General features: G+C 42.5%; 1 protein-coding gene across 1 annotated transcript; it reads left to right on the forward strand.

The window, feature by feature from the left end:
• The first annotated feature begins 414 nt into the window (after positions 1-414).
• eif4ea (eukaryotic translation initiation factor 4ea) lies at positions 415-13,187 on the forward strand. The gene is made up of 7 exons (XM_056281661.1): positions 415-432; positions 1,834-1,934; positions 2,013-2,108; positions 5,749-5,812; positions 7,527-7,640; positions 8,274-8,413; positions 12,945-13,187. The coding sequence occupies exons 1-7, from the start codon at positions 415-417 to the stop codon at positions 13,054-13,056; spliced, it is 645 nt and encodes a 214-aa protein (XP_056137636.1). The 3' UTR covers positions 13,057-13,187.
• The last annotated feature ends 315 nt before the right edge of the window (positions 13,188-13,502 follow it).

A 13,502-nucleotide genomic window follows, 5' to 3' on the forward strand; every position in this document is an offset into this window, starting at 1 on the left:
GGTGCTTCTGAAAGCTGTCTGTGGTGGTAGTGGTTTTCTCACAAATTCCTCCATTGCATGCTGGACCTAGGTATATTCTGTTTGTTACACTTGAGAAACATGCAGATCTATTTATCTGTTTCTGTTTCTTACACTGGAGAAACCTGCAGATCTATTTATCTGTTTCTGTTTGTTACACTTGAGAAACCTGCAGATCTATTTATCCGTTTCTGTTTCTTACACTTGAGAAACCTGCAGATCTATTTATCCGTTTCTGTTTCTTACACTTGAGAAACCTGCAGATCTATTTATCTGTTTCTATGCGAGTTGCGGCGTACGGACGCGCGGGTCGCACAGCGCATGCGCGTCGATGTCAGCAGGTGTTTTACTGGGCTATTTAATTAAAGTAGTGGGACGGAGGAGCTGATCCACATGATGGCGACCGGAGCGATGGTGAGTTCCCCGGCGTGTCCATACATCCATCATATTTCTATGTCGTGTGGCTTTATCCACCCGTGTAGACACGGTTCCGTTGGAAGTACAGCGAGCACACGGCGGCGGGTCACCCAGATGGACCGCCGAACCTTTTGAGAGGCGACTGTTTGCTTCGTCTCCTTGACAGTTTACAACGTGGAAAGTTGAACGCTGTAGTTGTCAGATCAACCACAGTAAACCTAAACAACCGGGAAGAGCTTTTGTTGGCGTTTACCGTCTGAAAACGGACATTTCCTCCGCTAGCTTGCGGTTAGTTTAGCAGACTCCGTCAGCTTCACAAAATGGCGGACCAAACCCGTAACTCCTGCGAGAGAGGGTTTTGACCAGACGGTCGTTATGGGCGTTTTGGGTTTTCAAACTTTAATAGTTTTGTGGAAAAAAAATAGACCCGCCGCTCCCTGAATTCTGCTAAAATTGCCATATATTTGCATTTAAATGAGTTGATGAATCGCACAAAAAAGATCCGCCTAGACGACCATGGACGACCGTCTCGTAATTCGCGCGTGATCGTGTGCGCCATGTCAGTATGTGTGACGTGTGTGGGTTGCGTCACTTCCTTGGTGAAGTTCACTGCGCTGTCTGTGCTAGAGACACAATAGCGCCCTCTAGTGCAGACAAACGGTCTAAACTTGGTGTGTGACGATGTCCAACATGTCTGCTTACAGACGCACCGTGACTGCCACCGACGCCTTGCAGTATTTACAGGCGTTGCACTGCGGCCATTTTAAATTGTTTGAAAAATAGTATTAAAGTTGTTAAAATGTTAATTTGTGGTGTTGGTTAGTTTCTTAACAGCCATACTAACACGTGTAATGCATTAATATCTCAATTGGGTATTTAGCTTGACAGAATATAGAGTTTAAAAGCCGGCGGTCATTTTGACCGCCCATGGTCCTTTCTGGAAGGAGTGAAATCACGGTCGTTGACGTGTTGGTCTGTATTGGCTCCGGTTTCCCGTTGGCCTCGTTCATCATGTCACTTAAGTTACAATAAAAGTGTTTTTGGGGGGTTTTTTGTGATATTGTTTAAGACTTAAAACCATGAAAGGTTGCAGGGAATTGTAAAACAGTGTTTTGATACACAGGACCAGAAGTTATCATCTAACTAAAAATGGTGTTCTGGACCCATATTGAATTTGACATTACAAAATCAGCATCTGTCACTAAAACCCCATCAATGGAAGCATGTCCTGCCATTACTGAGGAGCATGACAAGCTGTTAATGTTCTCTTATTAGCTCTGAAGAGTGTTCTCACCTGCTGAGTGAGTCCCTCTTACACCAAAATGAGAGGATAATCGTTTTAGGTAGGAGGTTTACAGTCTGCTGTTTTGTCCTACTTCTATCAATCTTATTTCCCAGGTTTCATCAATGAATCGTGCGAAATCTAAGAAAAAGAGTAAAAATTCTGTCTGTGAAGTGGCGAATCCTGTGGCGTACATTAAACACCCCCTGCAAAACAGGTAAGATCGCATCCGGACGTTTTCTTACTGATTGTGCCTTGTGTGCGCTGCAGTTTACCGCCTGCTGTCTGCTTGCAGGTGGGCCCTCTGGTTTTTCAAGAATGACAGAAGTAAAACGTGGCAAGACAACGTGCGTCTCATCGCTCGTTTTGACACAGTGGAAGACTTCTGGGCGTAAGCATGTTCCCCAAGTATACAGAGCCAAATGTCTGGCGTAGTCTGGAGTTTTGCTCCAAAACAAGTGTGGTATGAAGAGCTAGTTCATATTCAAATGTCTTTATTTCGAACATGCAAAATAAAATTAAAAAGGGACCAAGCATAGGGTCCGACCCGTTAGCCAATGGCTAACGCATCTGACCCTTTAGTCAAGCGGTTAGCGATGTCTCCCGCGGCGCGGGAGATACGGGTTCGCGTCCCAGCTGCGGTAGTTCCTGTGGTTGCCCCCCATAAACTTGTTTTTCCACACATCAGGGTATGTCATTCTCAATATCTATCTCACAATGACTCAAAGAATGATAAAAACAATAACAAACAAAGAAAACGACCATGATTTCCGAGAAACATCAATAACTTCGTCCACCGTGGGTTGTGGTTATGAGAGGAGCAAAACCTCCTCCTCATCCTTGTACTGCTTCCAAAAAAATAATTTTTTATATATATATATATATATATATATAGCAGCGAAATTGGGGGGGGGGGCAGCCGAGAACCGCCACAGCCGGGACGCAAACCCGTATCTCCTGCACCGCGGGCGACAACGTGAACCAGCCGACTAAAGGGTCCGACCCGTTAGCCAAGGACTAACATGTCTACTTACACATGCACGTTACACTACCCCCCCCCCTCCTTCGGGAAGCGCTTCAGCATATCAGCTCCCTCACGCCTCTGGGCGCATGCGCTTCCGATGACCTCACAGTCTCACCATCCCACTTCTGACACCAATGTAGCGAATTCAGGGGCGCAGCCGGGAACCGTCGCCACAGCCGAGCACAGTGCATGTACAAGTATAACGGGTTGTATAATGGCTCCTTGCCATTTTCGTTCACGAGTCTTATGACGTTTCCGGCAGATTTTATGGTCAAGTGTCACACCCAGAAATGTATTTTCATATACTCTTTCAGTGTTAATCTTGTAGATCATTTCTTCTACTTGTGTCTATTTTACGATTTCCAAATAACATAAACTTAGTTTTGTTCAGATTTAATGATAATTTGTTTGTCAAACCACATTTTTAACTTTTTCATTTCAGCTGTGATCAACTCCTAAAGCTTCTGTAAATTATCCCCAGAACAAAAAATGATTGTCATCTGCAAATAAATTGAATTTCAATAGACTTGATACCTTACACATATCATTGATATACAGAACAAATAATTTAGGGCCTAATACTGACCCCTGTGGGACTCCACAAGTAATGTCCATGCATGTTGCTTTGTAGTCACCTAATCTGCACAAATTGTCTGTTTCCTATATAACTTTTCAGCCAATTTAGCCCCACCCCTCCGATACCGTACCTTTATCATTTTATTAAGTAATATTTCATGGTCAATTGTATCAAATGCTTTTTTTTATAAATCCTCCCACTGTATATTTCTTGTTATCAGTACAACTAGTTATTATTCTATTAGCTCCATTAATGCCATAGATGTTGATTTGTTTGATCAGAACCCATACTGACTGTCTCACAACAATTTATGTTTCTCAATAAAATGATCAAACCTTGCAATATAGAGTTTTTCCAAAATCTTAGAGAACTGGGAAAGTAAGGACACCTGCCTGTAATTGGTAAAGTGATGTCTATCTCCAGCTTTATATAGTGGGATAACTTTAGCAATTTTCATATGACATGGAAATGTACCCATTTTGAAAGACAAGTTGCAGATGGATCAAGTCAAGTTATTTTTATAGCCCAAATTCACAAGGTAGTCCCAAAGGGCTTTACAATTAGTACAATGTACGACATACAACAATACCATCAATTACTTTCTTAACTAAAGTCATATCAGTTCCATTCCAGTCAGCTGATGTTTGGTTCTTACTCTTGTAAGAACCAAACAATGATTTCTTTTCCTTCTACAGCTCTCCGAAAGGTGGGCTTTGAATTCATTCTCCATAATCCTCAATAGCCTCAACCTCTTTTGGCTGGGTGTCATCTATTTCTTCTGCCAGTTTTGGACCCACACATACAAAATATTAGTTCAACCCAGTTACCGCGTCATTCATATTTAATGAAACGTTTTCTGGCACAGGATACAAATCCTCTACACCAGACTTGACAAATTAAAACAAACAACCATGCAAAAAGAAACAATATCGTTATTATAATCACAAATCACATAAATACCATAGTCTCTCAAATACATTAGTCTCAAATAGTCACACAATACTCACAATGATCACAACTCGGCTTTATAATCGTATAAAAAGTCCTTTGTTGACCAAAATTTATCTAATCAATTTTTAAAAGAATTAACTGAAGGCGCTGCACCACTTCCTCTGGAAGTTTGTTCCATGCTCTTGATGATAAAACTATAAATGTTTATAGTTTTATCATTGTCCATGAAATACTAGGGTAACTTGTGTTTGTTGATCCATTTCTAATAATGCTATCTAATATTCTCCATGTGCCCTTGATATTGTCTTTGTTTTCCTCTAATATTTTATTATAATATTATTTTATATCTTTTGTATGTATTTTCTGCCTCTACTGTTCTACATTTTATGAACTGTCTATATTGAGCGTTCTTTTTTTTTTTACAGGCATTTTGCAGTCCCTTTGTAATCCACGGTCTATGCTCATAGTTTTGCTTCCTGTTGTATTGTTTTATTGGGCAGTTTTTGTGTTATAAATATCCTGAGAAATATATTATAGGCTTTGTCAATGTTATTTTCCTCATATACTTTTTTTTCAGTTTTGTTCTAATAATTGATTTTTAAATGCACCCATGTTTTCCTCTGTTCTCACTCTCCTGGATTTAATCATATTGTCTTCCTTAGCCTTCGCATAGCCAGGCCATAGATTACAAAAACTGGCAAATGGTCACTTGTATTATTTGTTAACAACCCGCTCACTATATTGGTGTCCATATTATTTGAGAATATGTTGTCTATTAGAGTGGCACAGTTGGATGTTACTCTGCTAGGTTTTGAGGTCGTTAGATGGACTCATGCTATACATTGCATCGATAAACTCGTCAATTTGTGCTTGTTGGTAAAACGAATGAAGGTTGTTTCCGAAGGCTACCAAGTTAATTTAGTCTTCAGCTATCAGTTGATCTTCAGCATTTGACAAGTAACTAAAATGCCGTCTTCAAGTGTTTTTATTCTCTTCACATTGTGTTGGAAGTTTCTGTGAGGTGCATTTTGTAGTCGACTGTTTAATTCTACTTTCCATGTCCTTCTGTATATGTGACATCTTTTCTTTTTACCGTAGAGGGCAGTATGCACTGTGAAATTTAAAACTGTATTGTCTTTTCACCAGTACTGTCAGTCGGCCCAAAGCTCCATAGGGGTCATCCTCTTTCTTCAGATCTACTACTTTCGGCTGCTCCCATTAGGGGTCGCCACAGCGGATCATCCATTTCCATCTCTTCCTGTCCTCTGCATCTTCCTCTTTTTCTTCAGATATACAGGAGTATTTAATAAAGGAACATCAGTCTTTATGTAAACTTTGTCCCAGGTTGCCGACAGATGGTAGTTTTGAAATGCTTTAAAGTTGTCATTTTGAACAGTTTATGTAACCACAAATGTCTGTCAAACTCGGGCAGCAGTAAAACATTTTTAAAAATGCATAACCCTCCTTTTTCTTTTTCAGTTTGTATAACCACATTCAGCCGTCAAGTAACTTGATGTCTGGCTGCGACTACTCACTGTTTAAGGTAAATTAGCTAGACCATTAATGATTATGTGCAACATCCTCTCATTAAACCCAGCATTAGGATCTATCTAGGCCTCACTCTTAAGTGTTGGATGGGAATTTGGTTTCATTTTCCTTATGATTTTGTGACTCGGAGGTTCTGACCAGTCTGGTGGCACGCTGAGGCAAGCCAATGTAAAACACTGTGGTTCTGTTAAGAAGCATTGGATGACGGCCATCGTCAGATGACTCGTTGGCACAGTCAGCTGGGACGTAGCCAGGTCCAGCCAGCGTTGTATAAGAAAAGGATTAGTGGTAAATTTTCAGTGTCACCCTAATCATCTTTGGGATTACATTTTTGTTTTCTATATTTTCTCCATTGTTTAAAACTTGTGTAAAGGTAAAACTGCAGTACAAAGATATAAATCAAAAAGTTCCTTTCTGATTTAAATACACGCTTAAAAATATCTTTTTGTCAGCTATGAAGGACCTGCATTGGCGAAGAATTTATTATGATCCCATACCCATATTTTCTATAGATGCAATATAGCCACAATGCATTTTTGTATTATAAAATCCATCTTGGTAGATGGGGTTTAGGACTAACTACAGCCAGACATGTCAAAACACCCTTCCTGTCTGTATGGCACCCATCTAGACCCCCATCCAGTTAACACTCTCCTAGGAATGAATTGAAAGGTTTTTAGAATGGAAGTAAAATGATTTTTACTTCGTTTAAGACCGGAGTGCCTTTTTCTTAGCTTGTCTGTGAATGTTCTCATTCATCCAGGTCATGGTTATCCAAAGGAGTTGATATCTATGGCTCTGTTAGCGACGGGCGTTGGTAAACATCTGATCACAAAGAGCCACGCATATCAATAGCTCTGACGACCCCTAGAGGATCAATTCTGAGTCTCATCACCAGCCAGTCAGACTAGCTTGGTCTAGTCAGAAAGGCACGAACTGAGGAAGCCTCTTGGATGAGAGGCGAAACGTCTTCACGGATATATACCAAGTCCAGTGGCACTTGATTCAATCTTTTCTTAGCTTGATTAAATATGTACCTGATGGCATTATTGCCCGGGTTCTTGGATGCTCATAGAGCATTTCTAATAAGCAGCTCCCAATGTTATTTATAAAAATTTATTTCTGATTTTTCCCTTTTTTCTCCCAATTTAGTGGCCAATTGATCCCTATTTTAATTCAAACACCCACCCTCGTATTGCATGCGTTCGCCAACTGCATCTCTCCGGCCGGCAGTCTCGAAGGAAAGCGCCTCCCCACTTTCGTGACAAGGCGAATCCAAGCCGAACCACTGCTTTTCCAACACACACAGAGACGCATTCACATGACGAACACAAGCCGACTCCGCCCCCCTCCCGAAGACAGCGTTGCCAATGATTGCTGCTTCATCGAGTCCGGCCATAGTCGGATCTGACGAGACCGGGGTGCGAACCCCAGTCCCCAGTGTCCCAATGTTATTTAAATCATTTTACCATCTTGACACATCACCCAAATTTCATTTTGGAATTGGAAATGAGATCCTTCGATACCTTCCTGAGTCAGACGTACTGTTATACCACCATTCTCCCAGAGGAGAAACCGAGCCTCATTTAGATTGAATGTTTGTGTGAAACGGTGAAATATTCTGATTGACAACTGTAGTGAATGGTTGGCTAATCCTGTCATACGTCTGGAAATGGATCTGAGGATTCTTAACAGTTCTGTGTACACAGGATGGGATTGCTCCGATGTGGGAGGACAAGCGAAACCAGCGAGGAGGCCGCTGGCTAATCACACTGGCTAGGCAGCAGCGCAAGGTGGATTTGGACCGGTTCTGGCAGGAGACGGTGAGTTCTTCAACCCTGGGTTGTATATTGACAAATTATTTAAGTCAAACCTGAGAAGTAAAGAGAACAGTGCCTCTTGCATGGGGAAATTTAAAAAAAAAAAAAACTTTGAAAAATTAAGTTATAGACAGTGCCTCCCTATAAGTGTCGGGGCGCCCTGTTGTGGTCAATTGATGTAAATGTTTCCGCACGCTCAAGTTAATCTTATGGCAGGGATGTCAAATTCTATCTTACTGACAGCAGTGCTGAGGGTTGTGAATAAAATCAGGGGCCAGACATTTATTACAATGATTATTTGTATTTGAGGTAACATGGGGATTCGAACCAGTGATCCCCGTGTTGGTAGGCAATGGAAGTTATGCTACCCGGACGCCCCCATAGGGCCAAAAAGTTTTAACTCGACGAAGGCACGAATGACCTGTGTAACCTTTCACCTGCACAGTCAACAGTAATGACCTGCCAGTCCTCTGACACGCATGCATGTGCACAGGAAAAGAGCTTATTTTTATGTCTTTACAGGACTGGTACAAAAACTTATCAATACTATCGTGAATAGTAATACATGGTTACTACTGACGTCATTTGTTGCATAAGTATATTGTTGACTTTTTCTAAAGTCTAGTGTTTCTGCAGCTCTTGTGTTTGGTGGGTGAAGCATTCAACGAACACAGTGGTGATGTGTGTGGCGCCGTCGTTAACGTCCGTGCCAAAGGAGATAAAATCGCTATTTGGACCACAGACTACGAGAACAGGGAGGCCATCACACACATAGGGTGAGTTTAAGACTTTCCACAGCCATCAACTATGAGGAGCAGTGGAAGGAAAGCTCACTTTTATCCCAGGGAGGATTTTAACCCCACTCCATTAAGTCCCCCAGCTCTTTAAGTCCATGCAACAGATCAGAGACTGTATCCAACTACCAAAAAAAAAGAACTAAACTGCTTTTAGCAAGATGGGCGCAATAACCAATTACCATTCAGGGTTCAACGTTAATGTTTGTTTGTTTTTTGTTTTTTCCACTTGCCCGATTGGGCAGTGGGTCAGAAATCTACCTGCCGAAGTCAATTTTTACTAGTCCCTACATACACTACGTGAACAAAAGTATTGGGACACACCTCTTAATCCTTGAATTCAGGTGTTTCATTCAGACCCATTGCGACAGGTGTGTAAAATCCAGCAGCTAGCCATGCAGTCTGCATTTACAAATATTTGTGAAAGAATGGGTCATTCTGAAGAGCTCATTGAATTCAAGCGCGATACTGTCATAGGATGCCACCTTTGCAATAAGTCAGTTCGTGAAAGTTCTTCCCTGCTAGATATTCCACGGTCAACTGTAAATGGTATTATTGAAAACTGGAATCGTTTAGGAACAACAGCAACTCAGCCACCAAGTGGCAGACCACGTAAAGTCACACAGTGGGGTCAACGAGTGCTGAGGCGCATAGTGCGTAAAAGTCGCCAATGCTCTGTTGACTCGGTAACTGCAGAGTTCCAAACTTCCTCTGGCATTAACATCAGCACAAAAACTGTGCACCGGGAGCTTCATGGAATGGGTTTCCATGGCCGAGCAGCTGCATGCAAGCCTTACATCACCAAGCACAATGCCAAGCATCAGATGGAGTGGTGTAAAGCACGCTGCCACTGGACTCTGGAGCAGTGGAAACGTGTTCTGTGGAGTGACGAATCACGCTTCTCTGTCTGGCAGTCTGATGGACGAGTCTGGGTTTGGCGGATGCCAGGAGAACATTACTTGCCTGACAGCATTTTCTACCACTACTTTCGGATGCTCCCATTAGGGGTCACCACAGCGGATCATCCATTTCCATTTCTTCCCATCTTCTGCATCTTCCTCTGTCACACCAGCCACCTGCATGTCCTCCCTCACCACATCCATAAACCTCCTCTTTGGCCTTCTTCTTTTCCTCTTCCCTGGCAGCGCCATATTCAGCATACCTGCCTGACTGCATTGTGCCAACTGTAAAGTTTGGTTGAGGGGGGATAATGGTATGGGGTTGTTATTCAGGGGTTGGGCTAGGCCCCTTCGTTCCAGTGAAGAGAAATCTTAATGCTTCAGCATACCAAGACATTTTGGACAATTCTATGCTTCCGACTTTGTGGGAACAGTTTGGGGAGGACCCTTTTCTGTTCCAGCATGACTGTGGCCAGTGCACAAACCAAGGTCCATTAAGACATGGTCTGGTGAGTTTGGTGTGGAAGAACTTGACTGGCCCGCGCAGAGCCCTGATCTCAGCACCATCAAACCCCTCTGGGATGAACTAGAATGGAGATTGCGAGTCAGGTCTTCTCGTCCAACATCAGTGCCTGACCTCACAAATGCTCTTCTGGATGAATGAACAAAAATTCCCACAGACACACTCCAAAATCTTGTGGACCAACTCCATATTAATGCCTATGGGATGTCATAAAAGCTCTTGTAGGTGTAATGGCCAGGTGTGCCAATACTTTTGTTCATATAGTGTATATTGTTTAATTTATTAGCGATTAGCAAATGACAACAAAGACAAGTTAATTGTCATGTTTACTTTTTATTTAATTAAATGAAACATAACAAGGAAACAATGCATCATAGATGCGTAGCAACAAACATTCTTGCATATCGAAAATGGTATGACTCTTCTCCCCCGTGCATCCTTCTCTCCAGAGATGGACTCATTAACTGTGAGTGATTGAGCGAGTGAGTGTAATTGTGAGTGAGTGAAAGAATAGGCTGTAGCAAATGATTTGCATCCAAAAACCAAATGAAACCATACAAATCCTAATCACACCGACATGCTCTCTGCCCTACTGACAGCCATCTTTGTACAACACGCTCCGCATCGGCATTGGCTACTGCTGGCCCCTCAGTGCTAATGTACAGCAGTTTCCACAGTATTTCAACTGAGGGGTTGCTCTGCCAATCTGTTTTACTGTGCTTCATGGCACTGAAGCCACACTCGCAGGCAGCAGTGGATAGTGGGAGCACGAGGATCAGCTCAACCACCATCAGCAGGTTGGGGAAGCTCTGCAGCCTATCAGGGTCTGTTTAAAAAGTCTGGTCTGTTGGACCTGGGGCAGCGCTTTGATCACCACTTTTGCGCTTGGCCACTCCTGGTGCCTTGCCTCACCCCTGTCACACCCCACCCTATCCAGTATGTCAGCAAACTGGTCTGTGATGAAATGGAGATGGTCTGCTCCGTAACTGGTCAGGTATGCCTCCTCTGCGGGCCACTCCCTCGGGTCCAACAAACTCGTAGCTGCGTGAAGAATCTTGTCACTCTCCAGGTCCTTGCAACAGCTCCTCATGCTTCTGATGACTGCGTCATCTTCAGTTTATCAACATATATCAAAAAACAAAACAAAAAATACTCCCGGTCCGTCACTCACATTGACTCAAATCCTTCAGCCACTGTCGTTTATAAATCATGGCCATACAACATTTATAGAATAGTACAGAAGTTGACCAGACCTAAGGACACACACACACACTTTGTAAAACTTACACACAATTTATCTTCTAAGGACAAAATACAAAATCAACTTTTCCTGTTTGAATAATTTATGTGAGTACTGTGTTTATATGGTGTTGTTAATTGCCCATTACCTTTTCATGGTTGTGATGAGGTTGAATAACAAGCTGTTCATAACACCAGCTGTAAAATAATGTTTGATCATTAACAAATATTTTTCTGGAAAACACAAAATGCTAAACCCATAGAAAATGAACTGCGAGTGCAAGGTTTGACTGACAGAATGATAGAGTAACATTAGATGGACCCTTGCTTTCGACGGGCCATGTCGGTGTGGTGCTGCATACCCAGGTCAATCCCATTCCTCTGTTGAAGAGCAGTCACACAGGTACACAGTGAATGGCTGTACAGTTTTTTAAAACATGATACTCTATGGTGATCAGTTTAGTAATTACCTGACTTGCCTCAGCGTTCATGTTTCGTACAAGCACCGGCAAGGCCCCGGAGGAGGGTTGTCGGCAGCCCTCTTAGCTGCCATGCAGGCCACATGCTGTCGGCTCGTTATGGCACTCCGGTGGTGTTTTTTGGAAACTTGACATGCCTTTGAAAAATGCCCCCGTTTATCCGCCTTGCTCTCAGACTTCCAGCATACTGTGCAGTGCATAGTTGGAGTTTGGTCCACATTCTCTAATGCAACCCAGATAAACTCTGTTTCCAGGATAACTGAAATACTCTTGCGCTTCAGTTCATAAATTTTGTCATTATCTGCCACCATTTTCTCGTGAGTGACAAGTCTGACAGCCATGCATCACATGCCTAGCCTACTCAATTCTTGATTGGCCAATGGTGTGTGCCAATATTCTCCAGGAGGGGCTATACTATATGCCAGAGAACGAGAACATGATTTATGATATGACAATTGGGGGGGAAAAAAAAGAGAAATTGAAACATTTTAATTTATTTATATTTGCGGCGGGGGGGGGGTTTTCCCCCCCTCTTTTTCTCCCCAATTGTACTTGGACAATTTACCCAGTCCCTGCTCCACGCTCTCTGCTGATCTGGGGAGGGCTGCAGACTACCACATGCCTCCTCCTATACATGTGGAGTCACCAGCTGCTGCTTTTCACCTGACAGTGAGGAGATTCACCAGGGGGACGGTCATGCTATTCCCTCCAGTTCCCCCACCCCCCTGAACAGGTGCCCCGACCGACCAGAGGAGGCGCCGGTGCAGTGACCTGGACAAATGCCCACGTCCAGCTTCCCACCCACAGACACGGCCAATTGTGTCTGTAGGGACGCCCGACAAAGCTGGAGGTAACACGGGGATTTGAACCGGAGATCCCCGTGTTGGTAGGCAATGGAATAGACCGCTACGCTACCTGGATGCCCTATTTATTTAGTTATTGACTTTTTTTGTGTTTTTTTTTTTTTGTTACGAGTTGCTAGATTTACTAGCCCAATGTGGCATTTTACTTGCCCCGTGCAATCGAGCAATCATTGTTGAACCCTGCCATTTAAGTACATCATGTTTTCAGATGCATGAAGTGAAACATGCCATTCATCCACAGTCATGTTACCTAATTAGATTTAGTTCATTATTCCAGTTTACCAATTTAAAATTCATTAAGAGGTCTTAATTTGTGCTTTTGGGCAGATGTGATCATGTGTGCTTTAATACCTTTATAACAGCGCTGTGAAAGTACTTTTATGTAATTAAGTTTTGTCAGTCTTCTCACTTAATACTGAGCTTCGTGTTTGGTCAGTGGTTTTCTGAACAGCTTAATGTGGCGAACTGATTTCTCCGTTGTCGTGGTGTATTTGGTGTCTTGCTGTTCAGGCGTGTGTACAAGGAGAGATTGGGCGTTCCACCTAAAGTGATCATTGGATACCAGTCGCATGCAGACACGGCCACCAAGAGCAGCTCCACCAAGAACACGTTTGTTGCTTGAGGAAAACTAGAAATGTTTTTGTTTTCTCTTTTTGTTTGTTCTCCTTTTTTGTTTGTGAATTTCCATGGCTAATGGACATGCTAATGCTAATTTTAAGAAAATGTAAAATCACACTTAAGAAAAATGGCCTGTTGTTTTCTCCCCTTTTTAATATGTTAAAGCTTTAATAGCTGATCAGCAGGAAAGTTGCAGAAATAAATTGTGGAGCTACTGGAAGAGCTGAGTCCTGAGTTTCATTAAAACATTCTTTAAACTGTGTGTGTGTGTCTCTCAGGCTATTGAATGGTTGAGCATCACACAGTTAAGGTCAAAATGATTAGCCCCCTTAATGAAATCAAACAAAACCCTTAACGTTTCCATGGAAATGACCATAACCACAAGTGTTTATAGTTTAATTGCTTCCAAAGGAAGAAAGACAAAATCTCCACCAAGCTTGATTAAGATAT

This window comes from Lampris incognitus, chromosome 1 (genome assembly GCF_029633865.1).
Source record: "Lampris incognitus isolate fLamInc1 chromosome 1, fLamInc1.hap2, whole genome shotgun sequence".
NCBI lineage: Eukaryota > Metazoa > Chordata > Actinopteri > Lampriformes > Lampridae > Lampris > Lampris incognitus.